Source organism: Odocoileus virginianus, chromosome 2 (assembly GCF_023699985.2).
Source record: "Odocoileus virginianus isolate 20LAN1187 ecotype Illinois chromosome 2, Ovbor_1.2, whole genome shotgun sequence".
Classification (NCBI taxonomy): Eukaryota; Metazoa; Chordata; class Mammalia; order Artiodactyla; family Cervidae; genus Odocoileus; species Odocoileus virginianus.
The window spans coordinates 6,176,328-6,193,704 of record NC_069675.1 but is presented as its reverse complement, the minus strand read 5'-3'; the positions used below and the strand labels follow the sequence as shown (position 1 = coordinate 6,193,704).

Sequence of the window (17,377 nt, the reverse complement as noted above, 5' to 3'; positions counted from 1 at the left end):
GGCACAGTCAAAAAAAAAGAGACTTTGACCCTAAGTTATAAACATAAGAGACTGGAAAAATTATAGTACTGTCATCTCTAGAAGCACAAGTCTTTAACAGCAAATAAAGAAATCTGCAAGAGCAGACAGAAAACTCTTCTGTACTTGGTAAGGAAAATGTTTCCTTTCAAAAGGATTTTCTTAGGTGGACGTGATGAAGGGTCAGTTACTAGAATTTTTGCTGAAACACAACATTGATAAAATGCTGGGAATCTGGGGAATATAAATGAAGAAAGGTTAGTAAAGCAGAGAGGTTTAGTTCAGATTGTACTACTGAATGGCAGTAATCACTTTCCTTCTGACAGTTGTCTTGAAAGCTTTGTTCACAAATAACGTAGAGACAGTGTTCTTTCTTTTTAACTGTGAGGGCCTCGGTCGTGTGTGGAGGACAGCATGTGCCCGTGGATGCCAGCGCCCTGCCTTGCAGCTTCAGGGCTTCCGCTCAGAGAGCCATGCCGCCTGGAGGGATGCGCACACGGCACCTGCAGCAGGTAACAGCTCCTCCCCGCGGTCCTGCTGGGGATGTTGGGCACCCAGACCCTTCCCGGGGGACTGCCCCCTCGTTACTGAGGAGTGATGACACTAAAAGGCCGAATTGCAGTGTGTCCCTTGGCAGTTGGCTCTCGGTGGGTGCACGATGACAAAACCTCCTGAAGCGAACCTCTGGTCTGACCTCAGTAATGTCGGGGCACGGTTTCCAAAACGGGCCTTTCCAGCAAGCTCAGACATTGTTAAGAAGAGATGATTGGTGAACCCTGGGCAACTTTGGGCCTTCAGCATGCAATAAGCACCTTTCTGCATGTTTTATGATATACTTGCTACATCAAAGACTAGTGACTAGGATCATGAAAACAATAATAATAGTAATATACCATAATGGTAAAGAATTCACATGACACAGGGGGCATGGGTTCGCTCCTTGCCTGGGTTGGGAAGATCCCCCGGAGGAGGAAATGGCAACCCACTCCAGTACTCTTGCCTGGAAAACCCCATGGATGGAGGAGCCTGGCAGGCTGCAGTCCACGGGGTTGCAGAGTCAGACATCCCTGAGCGCAGAAGCACACAAGACATTCAAGAACCAGGCCGTTCTCACTGGGACAAAATGCCCAACACAACCAGATGCCCCGGTAAGACGGCTTAGCTTAGCTATAGTCTCTGTTTCTGAGCACATTAAAGCTCGTATGGTCAATGTGGGCTGAGGGTAAGTCAGCCCATATACATGGCTAACTAGAACCTGAGGTACTTACATGTTTTAGTCAAAAGCATTTCTCCAGGCTTGGTGTAAACTCTAATTTGCAACTTACAGAGCACAGAACTTTGGCCTGAACCAGAGTTCATCTTCTGCACACTGCTTCTGTCACGAGATCACCAATTAGAAAAGCCACCGATGCTTTTCCCAGTTAATTTTCATTTTTGAAGTTTTAAAACACTTAAAAGCATTTCATTTTCCAAAGTACTGGCACATCTATTACTAGTTACAAAAGTAAAACAATGTCATCATCAGCCATGCAGCTAGAAGGTGTGCCCTCATCCTAATGGGAAAGTATAAAATAAGTTGTAAATCAAAAAAGTATTTGCATTACATTAGTTTAAGACTAGTACAAAAAAAGTCAACCCATTCTTTTTGACGCGTTGGAGGCTCATGTATCAACGGATGAAGAGAAACCTGGGAAAACACTTACACTTTCTGTTAGGCTGATTACAGTTATTGAATCTCAGGCTTTTGGAAGTCCTTTTCTTAAGGATTTTCCGCATTAAGAGTTTGCACAAACTCATGTCGATTGAGTCCATTAAAATTTATGAAAGTTTGTCTATTTCTGTAAGAATAAAAGTTGAATGATACCATTTTCTTAGAGTTGCATAAGTAAACAGTATTGATAAAGGTATTTGAAATAGTTATATTTTAGGATCACAAATACTTTTTTGAACATCTTTCTACCCTAAGATGTCATTTTAACAGGTCTTCTTGCTGTCTTCTTTAAACAGGTGATTTGAAGATATTAAAGCTAGAAATTGGAACTGAAAGTCCAGAGAATTCAAGACGTGGTTTTTAAAAAACATGAACTCATCTAATTAAACTTAAAAGTTGATGCAGTTATCAAATCCCAGGACTATAGTTCCTTTTATTTCAGGTAAACTTTCTTCTACTTTTAAACATGTTTAACGAAGAACTTTTTGCTGGTGTTGTAAATGTATCTGGGGTTTTTTCTTCTCCTCCCATAAAATGTTCTCTAAATATAACTACTATTCTTTGTAAGCTATTTATTTGAAATACATCTGAAACCCTTTCCTCTGTCAAGTAAACACCAGGACTGTAACCTGGAAATGATGAGCAGTGGTCTGTCTTTAGTCACAGGCCATGTTGCAGATCTGCCCACAAAAGCCCGTTTGTGGCCCCAAATCAGTGTTTGCATGGGTGGCGACTTATGGATGCTCCGGGGGCAGTGAGGTGCCCAGCTGCCCGCACATGCGTTCCCAGGTGCGGCTGGACAGGAGGACGTGGTCTTCTAGTGTCAGACTGACAACAGGTGTCCTTGTGTGGTCAGCGTGGTGCCACATCTCTGACATTTTGTGCTGCTTCAGTTGGTGATTGCATAGCTTGGGACAGTGCCTAGGCATAGGGCTGCAACATGACTGAGGTGCCTTACGGACAAAACGTGTGTTAGGTGAGCTTCACGTGTGCATCCAGGCTGCTGGCCAGGAGCGCTCGCTTACCGAGAATCGGAAGGGCCTGAACCCGAGTTGGGGGGCTTCCAGCAGTAGTGTGGTCAAAACTTCACCATCACAGAGAGTACCGACTAATAAACTTTCTTTGCCCAGTGCTAACATGTAAAATGGTGATGCCTGCATGTCAGCCCTGGGCACAGAAAAGTTAGGTATGGAAAGTCCATTACTGCCATCATTAAAATGACTTTTAATGACTTTTAAATGACTTCTGAAGGCACACCTGTTACACCAGTTTGGGTCCTTCTGAAGCAGGTATATTTATAAATCCCTTCCCTTTATGAGAATGCCTAAGCTAAAATTCCTCATCATCTAGGCATACTCTTTTGCCAGTATTACAAGGCTGGAATTTATGTTAATCTTAAAACCTGCCCTGCTTGGTATAGCCTTTAACTTTTGCTTAAGAGTTGGACTAGAAAGTGAGTGACTCAGGTTTCTGTAGAGTATGCTTTGAAAGTACATCAGTAGATGGGGGATTTTTCATGATTTCTTCAAGTAAAAACATCAGATAATAGAGTTCATAGAAAACTTTAATGTAAGGCACTGTTGTCCAGAGTTAAAAGAGGGGTAACAGCCCACAGGAGGGGCACACACCCCACTCGGCGAGGACAGCTCCCCAGGACCGTCCTCCTAGAGCACCAAACATCAAGAGAGAAAGCCCAGAGAACTACCAGCTATTACAGTCCCCAAAAGCAGTTTCTAGGAATTCCCACGTTGGTAGGCAGCCCAAGAAAAGCGCTTACTCTGTTGTCTCTTAGGTCCCCGTGAAAGGAAAGCATGAGGTTACACGTGTGTCCATGGCTCACACTGGGCCCAGTGAGAGGTTTAGGGGTCAGACTGCCATCCTGGGATGACTCCAGGCCCCAGGGGCAGGAATTCATGTTCTTAAAGAGGGTCTTCATTTACTCTCCCTAAAGCCTTATCAGAAGCCTGTGACTTACATCTTAAGCAAAAACAAGCCTTCAATGCTGATGGCCTCATCTCCCAAGTGCAGTGACTTTGGGATGACCTTTCCCTGTGGATAGCCATCAGCAAGACACCTACAGGACGCATTCTTCCAGGTTCTTACCAAAAATTCATCTAAAGGGAAAAGTCACCCAGGGAGGCAAGACTCTTAAGTGGAGGGAGTGATGTTTATGTGCATTAAACCAAGCAATCACTGGGGTCTGGACAGTTTTAAAAAGGAAAGCACAGCACAGCTGAACAACGAACAGGAAGTCCCAAAGAGGCATCACTTGGACATCTTGGTCTCGGCAGGTGTCTCCCCAGTGTCCAGGGTCTTCAGCAACCGGAAGAGGCCCGCAGCCTCGCGGATCCTGCTAAACTCAATGCAGAAGGCCTGCACTTCTATAAACAAGTCCTGCACGTTGATGATCTTGTTACGGATCAGGGATTGGAGAAAGACACACACAAGACGCACCAGACGATTCTGAAAAAGGAACCTGTGTTAGCGTCTGTTTTCAGGGCAGGTATTTATAAAGGTTACAAAAATTGTTACTTACCTGCATATATTTATCCTTAATTTGTTCACAGGTAGAAATGCAATTGGATATATAAAGGTGAATAAATTCAGGAGGTAGATCAACAGCTGTGGTTAGTCTGTTTCATAAAAACAAAGGCAGGCCTGTTAATTTCAGTCACTTAGTAAAAATTCTGATATTAATGGTTCATGCAAGTAAACATCAGCGCCACCCACCCCACTCACCCCCGTTAATAAGTAACACTGCCATTTTTCGTGTGTAATAAGCGCTGAGCACCATGTCCCTGTGTGGTCTTGGCTGAATTGTAATTCCTAGTCAGCATCCAGGCTCTGACAATGTGGCAATTACTCCATCTACGTAAGTAATACCAACCTGATTACACAGGAGTGCTATGCAAGGAGCACTTGTGAAGGAAAGCGTGGTAGGAACTGAACAGCACAATGCATGACTAAGTACTTACATGAAGCACAAAGAGCAGTGTAAGTGGAAAGGCTTCACAGGGCATATGACTTAAATTGAAACCCACAGACAGAAGTATTCCTTCAAATCAGTAAATGATCTGAGTAAAGTGTAGAATCGGGGGTTGGCGTGGCACGTTTCTAAACTTACTTGACTACAGAATTTTTTCCCACAAGGCTCCAAGGAAACGCAGCCATGGGCTGCTGGTGACACGTGGGATGGGGTGATGCACAATGAGGTGGGTGAGTGGGGCTCCCACAGTAGACCCCACCCTTGAAACATGTCCACACTATGATAAAAGGATGTAGTTATCCTTGGACAAAGTGCCTATGATCTCGTTTAGACAGTAAGTGAGCACTCAGCATGGTCAGCCTGGAGGACCCGAACAGAAGAAGGCTCAAACAAGGCGGCGGCAGAAGCAGCAGGTTAACCGGTCTTGCAAGCGACAGAAAATGAAGGTTGAAAACCACACGCTTCCTCTCTCCCTCCCCAGACCTGTCCTGCCCTAGCACACACCTGCCTTGGGCTCTCAGTTAGGCTTTTCCCACCAGCCGATTAACTTAAAAGGACTTTTTCCGGGGGGGGGCTTCACTATGCAGATTTTGGGATCTTAGTCGTGTGGCCCCTCCCCGCCCAAGGGAGAGGATGTGGGCCCTCGGCAGTGGAAGTGCTGAGTCCTGATCACTGGGCTGCCAGGGAGTCCCAGCTCAGTACAGCTGTAAATAGGTTAGAAACAGTAACCCCCGACTCCCAAACGAGCGCTCCACAAAGTGCTCCAACTGTACTGTAGCTGCCTGGCACTCAGAATGGATCTCCCCGTAAGCAGAAAGTCCGTCACATTTAGCCCCGAAACAGGACACCACGTGTGCAGGGGACGGGGGGGGCGGTTGGGGATGAGAAGCCTACACCGGGAGCAGACCAGGCAAGCCTGCCTATACCGCTCCACTCTCTGTTGTTCGGTTACTCAGTCGTGTTTGACTCTCCTGTGGCCCCATTTGCTGTACCCCGCCAGACTCCTCTGTCTGTGGGATTTCCCAGGCAAGAATATTGGAGCGCGTTGCCATTTCCCCCTCCAGGGGATCTTTCTGACCGACACTACATATAAACAGCTTAATAGTAGGTTCCCAAGCGAACCTCCAAGTCTGTGAAGTTTGTGAGGTATTTAAAACTAACTTGTGAGCAAAATAAGAAAGTGAGAACCCACTTGTTGCTTCCCTGACAGTCGATGACAGCAGAGCAAGGAGGCCAAACCAAAGAACGGCTCAGAGAGCAGCGCCGGGATTCCAGGAAGGCGTTCTCGGAGCTGCTGCAGCTGCTCGGCCCCTACCTTCCCTGATAACAGAAACAGTCTAACACCTGGAATTTATGTAGAGAGAAAGAATATACGCTCCCCAGGTGGTGCAGTGGTAAAGAATCCACCTGCCATGCAGGAGATGCAGGAGACTTGGGTCCGATCCCTGGGTCAGGGAGATCCCCGGAACAGGAAATGGCAACCCACTGCAGTATCCTTGCCTGGAAGATCCCATGGACAGGGGAGCCTGCTGGGCTACAGTCCATGGGAGCACAAAGAGTCAGACATGACCAAGTGACTTAAGCACAGAGAACTAAGAATATATAACCATACATAGGGAAATAAACTTTAGCAATTAGGTTTCACAGATGGTGACTTCCCACGTGGTCCAGTGGTTAACATAGCATTAAAGGCTCAGAATACCCTCCAAGTTCTTCCTTGGGGGTGCGAAATTTATATGCAGTTAATACTAAAGCTTAGATTATTTAATGGGTTTTCTCAGACTAACAATGTCAGGGAAAAAAAACTGTTGCAAGTTTTTCCCCTTCTAATCATTTAATCAGGATCTATATACTGCCCACCCAGCATTTGATCAAGTACAGAAACTTACCGATTTACAACTTCCATCGAATGTAATGACATATCCATATTGACCAGAACTGAAAAATATTCAGTGATCTGGCTTGACTGCATTAACTTCAGCAACATTTCTATAGCGACTAGAGGATTGTTTTCCACTAGGTCAGGAAGTTTGGCTGGAGTGAGGCCAATATGATAAACAAGTTTGGGGTCCTTTTCCAACTCTCCAAGTAGCTAAATAAAATCAAGTTTTTTTAAAGAGAGAAAAAGAAGTCAAATTAGAAATTCTCTTTCCTGCATATAAAAATACCCAACTATTTTGTTTTTAAAATGTTATAAAATTTACCCGCACTGAACCAACTTCATCAGTATCTTCCCTCAAACCCATGATCATCATGCTTTGATATTTTGACACTTACATTTGAATTGTCAGGTATTACAACCAGGCACCATCACAAGAGTTTATAAATAACACTGATGCCTCCTGGGCATGAAACCAGAATCAATACTGTCTGGATTTTAACAATAATATCCTTACGTCCCTTGTAGGTAGGCTTTTTTTGTTTTCAGTTATAATAAAAAATAATCTTAGCAGTGAGTACTACTGAAAAGCACAGACCACCGAGGTCATCAGGAAACTCAGGAATTGAAGCCCTGCCCAGCACCTGGGGGAGGTGGGGGGAGGGGGTCAGACTGCGTACACTGCAGTGCAAGTCACACGCACACTGTGATTCAAGTATGTGTCCTCAAAAATAATGTATTTTGCCAAATTTGTACATTCCTTTACATACATTTTCTATGCTGTGTCCCCATCTACCTGCATGTACACACATACTCCTTCAAGACTGACTAGTTAGCAAAGTGAACTATGAACAAGGCTGTTAAACTTGACTCTGAAGATGGTGTTAGGTGGTACACTGGATCGGAGAGGTACCTCCTGACAAGTTCTAATGGGAAAGTGTGCAAACTGGGTAAGATTCACCAACAGGAACTACCCACAGCGTCCTGTGTCTCCTGAAGTCTCGTCGTCGGGCACAGGGACTTGTGAATACCCGACCAACCAGCTGTGTGATGGGCGCTGGCTTCCCTACCTGGTGAGATGTGAGCCACTGCAGACTCAGCCTCCGGTGAGTCCCGTTCAGCTTAGCAACAGTGTACACGAAGCCCCCAGCAGCAGGGCCAGAGCAGAGTGCCCCCAACTGAGCGAGCGCCACCTCAGGCCCCTCACCCGGAGTAGAGCTGATCGCAGGCAGAAGCTGCAAGGTGTTCGGGCACCAGACTCGCTGCCCCACCACAGTGCAGTCAGCAGAGGGGGAGGCCGAACGGAGCTTCAGGGACCAAGACACTTCCTACCAGTGGATCATGTTGATGACACCGTGTCACTGGTCATTTATCACTTCATGAGAAACAAGAACGCTTGGTGAATTCCTTACAGGAGAACGCTGATGGTAAACACATACCTGTGTCTGCTGAGGAGAGGACAGGGGGCTCTTGAAGGCTTTAGCCATTATTCGCTTGATCTCTACGCCGGTGCTGTTCTTCACGCACATTGACTTGTCCCACTGGATTGCGTGGTCAGGCTCGGTGGGGTTGAGCCAGGCCAGCTCATCCTCACACACATGCAGCGGAGGCGGGGGGCGAATGAACTCGGGCCGAAAATGGCCTGCAATCAGAGGAGCCTGTGTGACTGCCGCTCTGGGGCGGCTGACACTCACGTATAAACCCCACGTCTATGCATGTGGGCGTGCCTGGTCATGTCTGACTCTGCGACCCCATGGACTGTGGCCCTCCAGGCAGCTTCTGTCCACGGGATTTCTCAGCCAAGAATACCGGAGTGGGCTGCCAAAATCTCAGATGCCACTTACTGCAGTGCAGTTAACACTCTCAATAAGGACAACACGGTCACACTGATTCAAAAATCAGAAGCAGAAATGACATAAAGTAGGTTTTTTCCCAGAACACAAATGAAAGAATGAAACACTGACATAGAATTATTATACCAGAGACCAAATCTATCTTCAGAGAGCAAAGGCAAGCAATACCACCCCCTGACAAGTCCTGGTTCAATCATGATCAGTAGCAAAAGGACACCACTTACTTCATTGGTAAGTCTTTTGATGGGAAAAATAAAACACTATTTGATCTCAGTCATCCTATTCTCAGCAATATTTTATTCAGAGACTATATAATGTGTACCAGTTTTATTTTTGCATCTTAAAACCTTGCAGTAGCAAATTATGTACAAATAAAATGGGCAGGTAAGAACTATGGCTGACGACATTCTCAAATGAATCTGGAGTTTCATAAACCCATAAATTCACAAATGCCACAGCATTTTCATAAAACAGTAAAAAAAAAAAGAAAAACAGGACAGGGGAGTGACTCGATACCTCAACTGTTTTATAAAGATTGATCCCTAAGATATACATGCTCTTAAGTGAATGAAAACAATCACTGGCTGAACTCCTGGGCAAACTTCACCCCTCACTTTGGTTTTCACACAGGGCCTAAGACGGTTGTCTCCTCCCATGGACCAAGCCCCCGTCAAGTTTCAGACTTGGATACTCCAGTTCATTGAAAATGTCTGTTTTCTGGCTAAGAATCATCTCTTTATCTTTTTTGGGGGGTTGTGCTAGGTCTTTGTTGTTACATGGACTTTTCTCTAGTTGCGGAGAGTGGAGGCTACTCTCCAGCTGCGGTGCATGGGCTTCTCATTTTAGCAGCTTCTCTTATTGCAGAGGAGCATGGGCTCTAGGCACATGGATTTCAGTAGTTGCAGCTCATGGGCTCTAGCGCACAGGCTCAATAGATGTGGTGCACAAGCTCAGGTGCTCCTCAGCATGTAGGGTCTTCCTGGACCAGGGATCGAACCCATGTCTCCTGCACTGGCAGGCAGATTCTTTACCACTGAGCCACCAGGGAAGCCCCATCCCTTTATCTTAAACTATACCATCTCTTCACCAGAACCAGCACTGAATCTCTGCAGACTGTTAACAAAGAGAAAGTGTTTTAACAATTTAGGAGATGCAGTACTTATGTGATCAAGAGAAAGTTCCCATGAGGTAAGGATGCTTGGTGTTCAGCTAGACTCGGACCTGATACCTGACCGGTCTACTTCTCACACCCCTCTCCAGTGGCCCATTCCAGTCACAGCTGTGCCCAGCGAGCATCAGTAACCACCTCTGTGTGCCTTGGACCCTCCCGTACACTGTGATTAGCCCAGACCCGTTTATGCCAAAGATCTGCTACAAATGGCATAGAGTGTCACAGTGCAGGTTTCAAACTCAAGGTAACACTGTAGTCTGGAGAAGATAACCTTATCCCTAAGCAAAAAGCATGCCTTCATCATTAAAACCACACAGAAGCCTATAAAACCAAAGAATACAGTTCCATAAGCTTCAATAGGTGTTTTCTTTGAATTAAAGTAAGAGCTGTAAGATTAGTAAAACTTTAGTGGAGAATGATGAGATTAATAAAGAAGTATAAAACAAAAAAAGGTAATAAGATACAAAAATAAGCTCATTTCAGTAAAATCAGGGGAATTTATAGTTTTAGGTATGTAATAAAAAAACTTGGTATTTTTATTAAAGAAGAAACTTTTATTGAGCATATCTACTATGTTCTGGACACCATACTAGAAGTTTTTCATTAAATTCATGTTTAACATTCTCTGGCATAAATCCCACCAATGTTTTTCTCCCAAGGCAACAGAAATAAAAGCAAAAATAAACAAATGGGACCTAATCATACTTACAAGGTTTTCTTCAGCAAAGAAAACCATAAACAAAACTAAGACAACCTACAGACTGGGAAAAAATATTTGCAAATGATGCAACCAACATGGACTTAATTTCCAGAATATACATACAGCTCATCCAGCTCAACAGCAAAAAAATCAACCCAATCAAAAACTGAGCACAAGATCTAAAGAGACATTTCTTCAAAGAAGGCATACAGATGGCCAACAGGCACATGAAAAGATGCTCAATGTAGCTAATTATTAGAGAAATGCAAATCAAAACTACAATGAGGTACCACCTCACACCAGTCAGAATGGCCATCATTAAAATCTACAAATATCATGCTAGAGAGGGTGTGGAGGAAAGGGAACTCTCCTTCATTACTGATGGGAATGTAAACTGGTGCAGCCACTGCGGAAAACATCATGGAGGTTCTCAGTAAACTAAAAACAAGCTGCCATATGATCACGCAATCCCACTTCTGGGCCTGCATCGACAAAACTGCAATTCAAAAACACAACATGCACCCCTATGTTCAGGGCAGCACTATTCACAATAGCTGAGACATGGGAACAATCTGTCCATTGAGAGGTGAACGGATAAAGAAAAAGAATGAAATAATGCCATTTGCAGCAACATGGACCTAGAGATTATCACATTAGTGAAGTAAACCAGATAGATAAAGAGAAATATATCACCACTATGTGGGATCTAAAATGTGACACAAATGAACTTATCCATGAAACTGAAACAGACTCACAGACAGAACAGACTTGTGGTTGCTATGGGGGTGGGATGGATTGGGATTTGGGGATTAGCAGATGCAAACTATTACACAGAGGATGGATAAAGAATAAGGTCCTACCATATAGCACAGAAGCAAAACTCAGTATCCTGTGAGAAACCATAATGGAAAAGAACATGAAAAAGAACATACAGCTGAATCACTCTGCTGTACAGTGAAAATTAACACTGTAAATCAACTATTTCAATGACATAAAATTTTTAAAAGATTCATGTTTCAGCATCAACGAAAACAACATGTTTCAGAACACCAGAGTCTCAGGGGGACTCTGCTAAAATAAAACCAAGAATATAAAGGAACATAAAATCAGATTTACTCACTTTCAATAGGTGGCTTTGGTCCACTGACTAAAGCTTCCGTGATCTGAGAGGCAACGGAACTGTCGAATCCAGAGTTAGATGAGTCTGGGTCCGGGTCACTGAGAATGCTAGGGAAGCTGGCCTTACTTTGAGTTGGCAACTCAGACTGGCGTTCTGAAAAAGATTAAAACAGAAAACACTTAAAATGCGGCACAAGGAGCGTGAAAAGACAAGCTAGTAACTGGAGAAACTTGTCTACAACATACAAGCAGAGGGCCAGATTTGAGTATTTTATCTTTAAAAGCTTGAATGGCCAATAAACACCTCAAAAGATATTCGACCTCAGTAGAAACCAGGGGGAAATCTATTAAAACACAAGATACTACTGCATATACACTGTAGTTATAACTGTCCCTTGTAGTCACTGATGCTGATTTCCTTGTTTTCTTTAAGTTAGGAAAACACAGTTGCATCATCCATAAATATATCTGTAGTCCCTGGATCTCACTGTAAAGACATCTGAATTGCAGACTGGCCTCTACCCAAGAGTACCTGAACCTCGGCTTTGCCTTACCAGCCAGGGCAAGCTGAAGTCCGCTGATGTCCACAGACTGGCCCATGTTCCCCACGTCCATGAGGGCGATCTGCCGGGGTGTCTTTTTGAAGAGTTCCCGTGGGGGTGCCAGCATCAGCTGGGAAAGAAAAAACTTCTCTGGTGGAGTTATAGGAGGTAAAAACCCTGTAAACACAGAAGCAAAAAATGTATGATGATTTTGCTAATGGTTATTTTTAGAAATTATCTTGAGCCTGATAAAACTAACATCTCACGTATCTTTAAAGACAATTATAATTGAATATTCATTTAACCAAATACACATATTTATGAAAATGTAATTAAGGAATCATTCCCAAGGACTGGTTCCAGGACCTGCAAACACTAAAATCCAGGGATGCCTGGATCCTATACATAAAAGCTGTAGTATCTGAAAGTAACCTACACACATCCTCCTTATACTTTAATCTCCAGATTACTTAAAATACCTGCTGCTGCTGCTAAGTCACTTCAGTCGTGTCCGACTCTCTGCGACCTCATAGACGGCAGCCCACCAGGCTCCCCCGTCCCTGGGATTCTCCAGGCAAGAACACTGGAGTGGGTTGCCATTGCCTTCTCCAATGCGTAAAAGTGAAAGTGAAGTCGCTCAGTCGTGTCCAACCCTTAGCATTCCCATGGACTGAAGCAGCCTACCAGGCTCCTCTGTCCATGGGATCCTCCAGGCAAGAGTACTGGAGTGGGGTGCCATTGCCTTTTCCAACTTAAAAATGCCTAAGACAGTGTAAATGCTACGTAAATACAATGTAAATGCTAGGTAAGTACAATGTAAATGATATGCAAATAGCCGCCAGAATTCAAGTTTTGCTTTGGGAACTTTCTGGAACTCCCACCCCCACCCCACCCCCAAGGGGCTGGTTGAATCCTTAGATGCAGAACCCGAAGATGCACAGGGCCGACTGTATCTCAACTGATTCACTATGATCTGTGGTGATGTCAATGGAACTAAAAATTTCTGGAGCTATTAAGAACTGTTTTCTAACATGCTTCAGTTCCCGCAAAGATAAGCTTATGTATACAGACCAACACAAATCAAGAACTATAGTGCTCAGAAATGCTTTTCTTCTCTGCTGTGACCAGCAACTGTGTAAAAGGTAAAGAGACAAGGAAGCAACCACTAGCTCTGCACCATTATAAGACCTTTCGAATCTCGTCCTGACGCACTCTCCTCATCCCATTTCCCCCTCCAATGCTTGGTTCTACATTCCAGTTACAAAACCTCTCAGCTTCTCTGATTCCTGATTTCAAAGCATACAACACACGCAGCTCTTTTGAACACCTGAGAGGGCCGCACCCTTCTCTCCCCACCACCTCTAATCAACATCCAGCAAAAACATCAGTCCTTCTGAAGTCCCTCCAGCTCCACGGGTGTGGTTCCCCATGCCTCGAGGCACTGTGTGTGCCACCCAGCACAGCCCTGGGTGTCGGGTCACAAGCACGCTTGTGTTTCCTCAGCCAGACTGAAGTTTCCTGAGTGTGAAGACGCCTTCCTACTTGCATCCAGATACATTTTCAACCTTGGTTCTGCAGCAGAGGCACCTGAAAAGCTCAAAAAACATACAGCCACCAGATGGGAAGCTGCTGTGTATACGGCCCTGGGAGCTCAGCTCCGCGCTCTGTGATGACCTGAAGGGGTGGGGTGGGGGGCAGGGAGGTCATGAGGGAGAGGATGTTCGTACACACAGCTGATGCACACTTGCGCAGCAGGAACTAGTAACACTCTAGAGCAATTACACTCCAGTTTTAATTTTTAAAAAATTAAAACTATATAAATACCCACTATATACTCCCCTTGATGTACAATGTAATAAGCCTTGGATTGACAGTCCCTCTGTTGTGGATTTAAGCACCATCCCTACCAACGGTAATCGTGGATAACACTTACTTCTATTCCTCGTAACAACTCTGTTTGTTAGTCCCTACGTCATGTGCAGCTCTGCCATGTCATGGACTAGCCCGCCAGGCTGCTCTGTCCATGGGATTCTCCAGGCAAGAATACTGGATGGGTTGCCATTCCTTTCTCCAGGGGAACTTTCTGACCCAGGGATCAAATTCTGGTCTCCTGCTTTGCAGGTAGATAATAACTCTGCCAGCTTGGAATTATTATCTTCAGCTTACCAACAAGTAAACTGAGGCAGAGACAGGCAAAATAACCAATCTATGGATTTCTTTACTGGGAAATCTGTTACAATACAGTTAACAGCCTAGATCCAGTTTCAGACTCATTGCATTTGAGAATAACATTATATAAATCACAGTTCCTTTACCTAATCCATCCTACAGAATTCAGAAGCTCTCAGACCCAAATCCCACACTGTCTCTGTCCATCTTGGGTGGTGGGTTTGACCAGACCACACACATACACACACACACACACATCTTGCAGTTGTTTTTCTGGGCATTCTCAAACTTCCTGGAAGTCAGGTTCAGGACCTGCACCCTACAGACATCTCATGGAATACAAAAGTTGCCCCTTTTAGGTAAGAGCCAGGCAGGAAACCAATCAGAAGATGCTTTAGATCTAGAAGAATTGCTGGCAGCAACAATGACTAGCTTACCTGTGGAAGCCCTCTGCTGCGAGAAAAAATTCTCTAGTATTACATTAATCCTCTGCCTTCACCTTCCGGCGCCCGGAATAGCAGTCCCTTCCTAAGGAGTGACTTACCGGTTTCCTCACTGCCTAAGGACTATGAGATCAAGCTGCTTCCCACCTCTGACCATCTGTTCTGCCCACTACACCGGTCCCTGTCTAAGTCTCCCAGATACTCTTCACCATCTATCTCTTCTGTTCCTTTCTCCTCTCCTGGCTTCAGGTCTTCTAAAATCAAGTCTCATAAACCATCTATTGAGTCACAAGTAAAAGCAGCATCGCATCAAATCCACCGGTCTCACCAAAGTTGCAGAAAACACACCTTTTACATAATGTCCAGTCGTAGTTTTCTAATCTAGGCGGTGAATTCGAGGCTGCTTTCTATCCTGTGACCCCATCGTGTTAACCAAGGACACCTAACAGCAAGAAGGTGGCTAGTATAGTCCTTTGTTGTTTAGCTTAAGTCGGGTCCCACTCTGCGACCCCATGAGCTGTAGCCTGCCAGGCTCTTCTGCCCATGGGATTCTGCAAGCTAGAATACTGGAGTGGGTTGCCATTTCCTTCTCGACCCAGGGTCCAACCCGTGTCTCCTGCATTGGCAGGCGGGTTCTTTACCACTGAGCCACCGGGGAAGCCCTGCGTAATGTGTATCTCCGCTCAACCACGTCTTCCGGGTCTGGATGACTTCTCATTGACTCCCCTGAGACTTAAAGCCGGGGGCAGATAAAGTGTGTCGTTACTTACAACTTCACACACCTCTGACAGGCTAGCCGAGAACGAACCGCACGTGAGGCAGAAAAGCGGCAAGCCCCACGCTAAGCTGCACGGTTTGACGGCTCCTACTGTTGCGGGGGGAGCGGTTAATTTTCGGTGCCAGGAAGCTGCCACTCCTCCGTACTTGGTGGAGGGGGTGGGGAGGGAATTTCAAAAGGAGACGATGGATTTCCCGGGCCGGTGAAGGCCCAGCAGCTCCAGGCGGGCGGTCCCAGCCGTACCTGAGAGGGGCGGCCGGTCGGGTTCCTGGCCGCCGCGGGCGGGCGGCGCGGGGTTGAGCAAGTGCGCAAAGCTGGCGGCGAAGGGGTTGGCAGCGAGCGGTTCGGTGCGGTACATCTCCCACAGCAAGTAGAGCGCCGTGAGGCGCTGCGCCGCGCTGGGCAGCAGGTCCGGCTGCTGCAGCAGCATCACGAGCACCGAGCCCAGGCGGAAGTGGTCGGCTTTGCTGAAGTAGTGGTGGAAGGCGGTGGACAGGCCCTCGAAGGTGCTGCCGCCGCCCGCCTCCTCCGAGATGATGCTCAGCAGGCTCGAGAGCTCCTTCGGGGTCAGGCTCATCCTGCCCGCGGGGCCCCCCGGGCCTCCGCTCCCCGGCCCGGGGACGCCCGCTCCGCCTCTGCCGCTAGAGCCCGAGCCTCCCGGGCCGCCCCTGGACGCCGACCCCACCGCTTCCCGGGCTCCCCTTTGCTCCGCGGCGGTGAGCAGCCGGCCAGATGCCGCGCTTGCCCCGCCGCCGGGCATTAACCTCTTTCGTCCGTCCTGCTTCCCGGCCGGAGGGGCCCTTGTGCCGGCTCGCTCCGTCCCTGCGGCCGTAAAGCGCGCTGTGGCACGACAGCGTCGCAAACAAAACAAGCCTGGAACCCAGCCGGCAGTACAGGAGGGCAGCACGGAGCCAGAGCGAGGCTGCTGGAGCCAGGCCAGGGAGAAGATCCCGAGACGCCGAGCGGGCGGGGCAAAAAGCCGGAAATTGAGGCGGGTCTTGTAGGAGGGGCCGAGCCGCTGGCGGGGCCCGGATATCGCCCTGAGAAAGTCTCGCGGAGCTACAGCGCGGCGCTGAGTTGTCATCTGCGCGTGCGCGAGCGAGAGGCGCGCCACCGGGCACTGTGCCCGGGAAAAACCGTCGTCCAGATAAATGTCTGGAAAAACGCATATTAGAAACTGAAAAGCTCTCTTAATTAACACACATGACTATTCATGGTAGAAGATTTTTAAGTGCAAATAACTACAGACCACGCATTTCTCATAACCAAAATTAATTTTCAATCCTACACTATTTGAAGAAATGGAGTCATACTGCACACGAGCTATTGTACGCAGTTTTAACAAAATTTCCGGAAAATGTTTTCAGAAAGCAGAAACACCTGCCCAGGTGACTAGGGCTTGTTCCAGGTGGGAACCACCAAAACTTGCTCGGTTCCTCCCTTAGACCTGCAAAACCCTGCAGGGATTCCTGCCAGGGAATTTGGGAATCCCAAGTTTGGGAAGTCCTGTGTGAGCTAACTAATGCTGGCAACTGGAGAATTCTCTAGTTCAGTGCCTCCTTAGTTCTAAAGTAAAATTGAAAGAAGAGAAACTGGTTGGTCATTGAGGATGCATATTCTGAAGACTTTTTGAATTGACTATTAGAGGGGACTTCCCTGGTGGTCCAGTGGCTAAAACTCTGTTCCCCCCATATAGGGGGGCCTGGGTTGGATCCCAGGTCAGGGTACTAAGATCATGCGTGATGCAATGAAGATTCCATGTGCCACAACAAAGGCCTGGCGCAGCTTAATTTTTTTTTTTTTTAAGTTTAAAAAATTGTTAGCTATCCCTCTAGAAAGGTCCTGACAATTAAGAACAGCAGACATAACTTGCTAACTTGGGAGACTGATTTAAATTATCTTGAAAAAGAGACACGTGCACCCCAATGTTCATCGCAGCACTGTTTATAATAGCCAGGACATGGAAGCAACCCAGATGCCCATCAGCAGATGAATGGATGAGGAAGCT

The 17,377-nt window shown here is 46.3% G+C and overlaps 1 protein-coding gene, 1 long non-coding RNA gene and 1 other non-coding gene across 3 annotated transcripts; 2 read left to right on the top strand and 1 right to left on the bottom strand.

The window, feature by feature from the left end:
* Positions 1-536: 536 nt before the first annotated feature.
* LOC110140160 (uncharacterized) lies at positions 537-4,348 on the top strand. The gene is made up of 3 exons (XR_002314673.2): positions 537-1,166; positions 2,026-2,171; positions 3,681-4,348. It is a non-coding gene; the product is annotated as an uncharacterized lncRNA (long non-coding RNA).
* On the top strand, positions 605-718 carry LOC139031745 (small nucleolar RNA SNORD89). The gene has a single exon (XR_011484221.1). It is a non-coding gene; the product is annotated as a small nucleolar RNA SNORD89 (small nucleolar RNA).
* On the bottom strand, positions 3,276-16,292 carry CNOT11 (CCR4-NOT transcription complex subunit 11). Its single transcript, XM_020898429.2, has 7 exons — positions 15,613-16,292; positions 11,992-12,156; positions 11,439-11,591; positions 8,034-8,236; positions 6,605-6,807; positions 4,266-4,362; positions 3,276-4,192 (listed from the first exon to the last, which is right to left on the bottom strand). The coding sequence occupies exons 1-7, from the start codon at positions 16,127-16,129 to the stop codon at positions 3,995-3,997; spliced, it is 1,536 nt and encodes a 511-aa protein (XP_020754088.1). The 5' UTR covers positions 16,130-16,292; the 3' UTR covers positions 3,276-3,994.
* Positions 16,293-17,377: the final 1,085 nt, after the last annotated feature.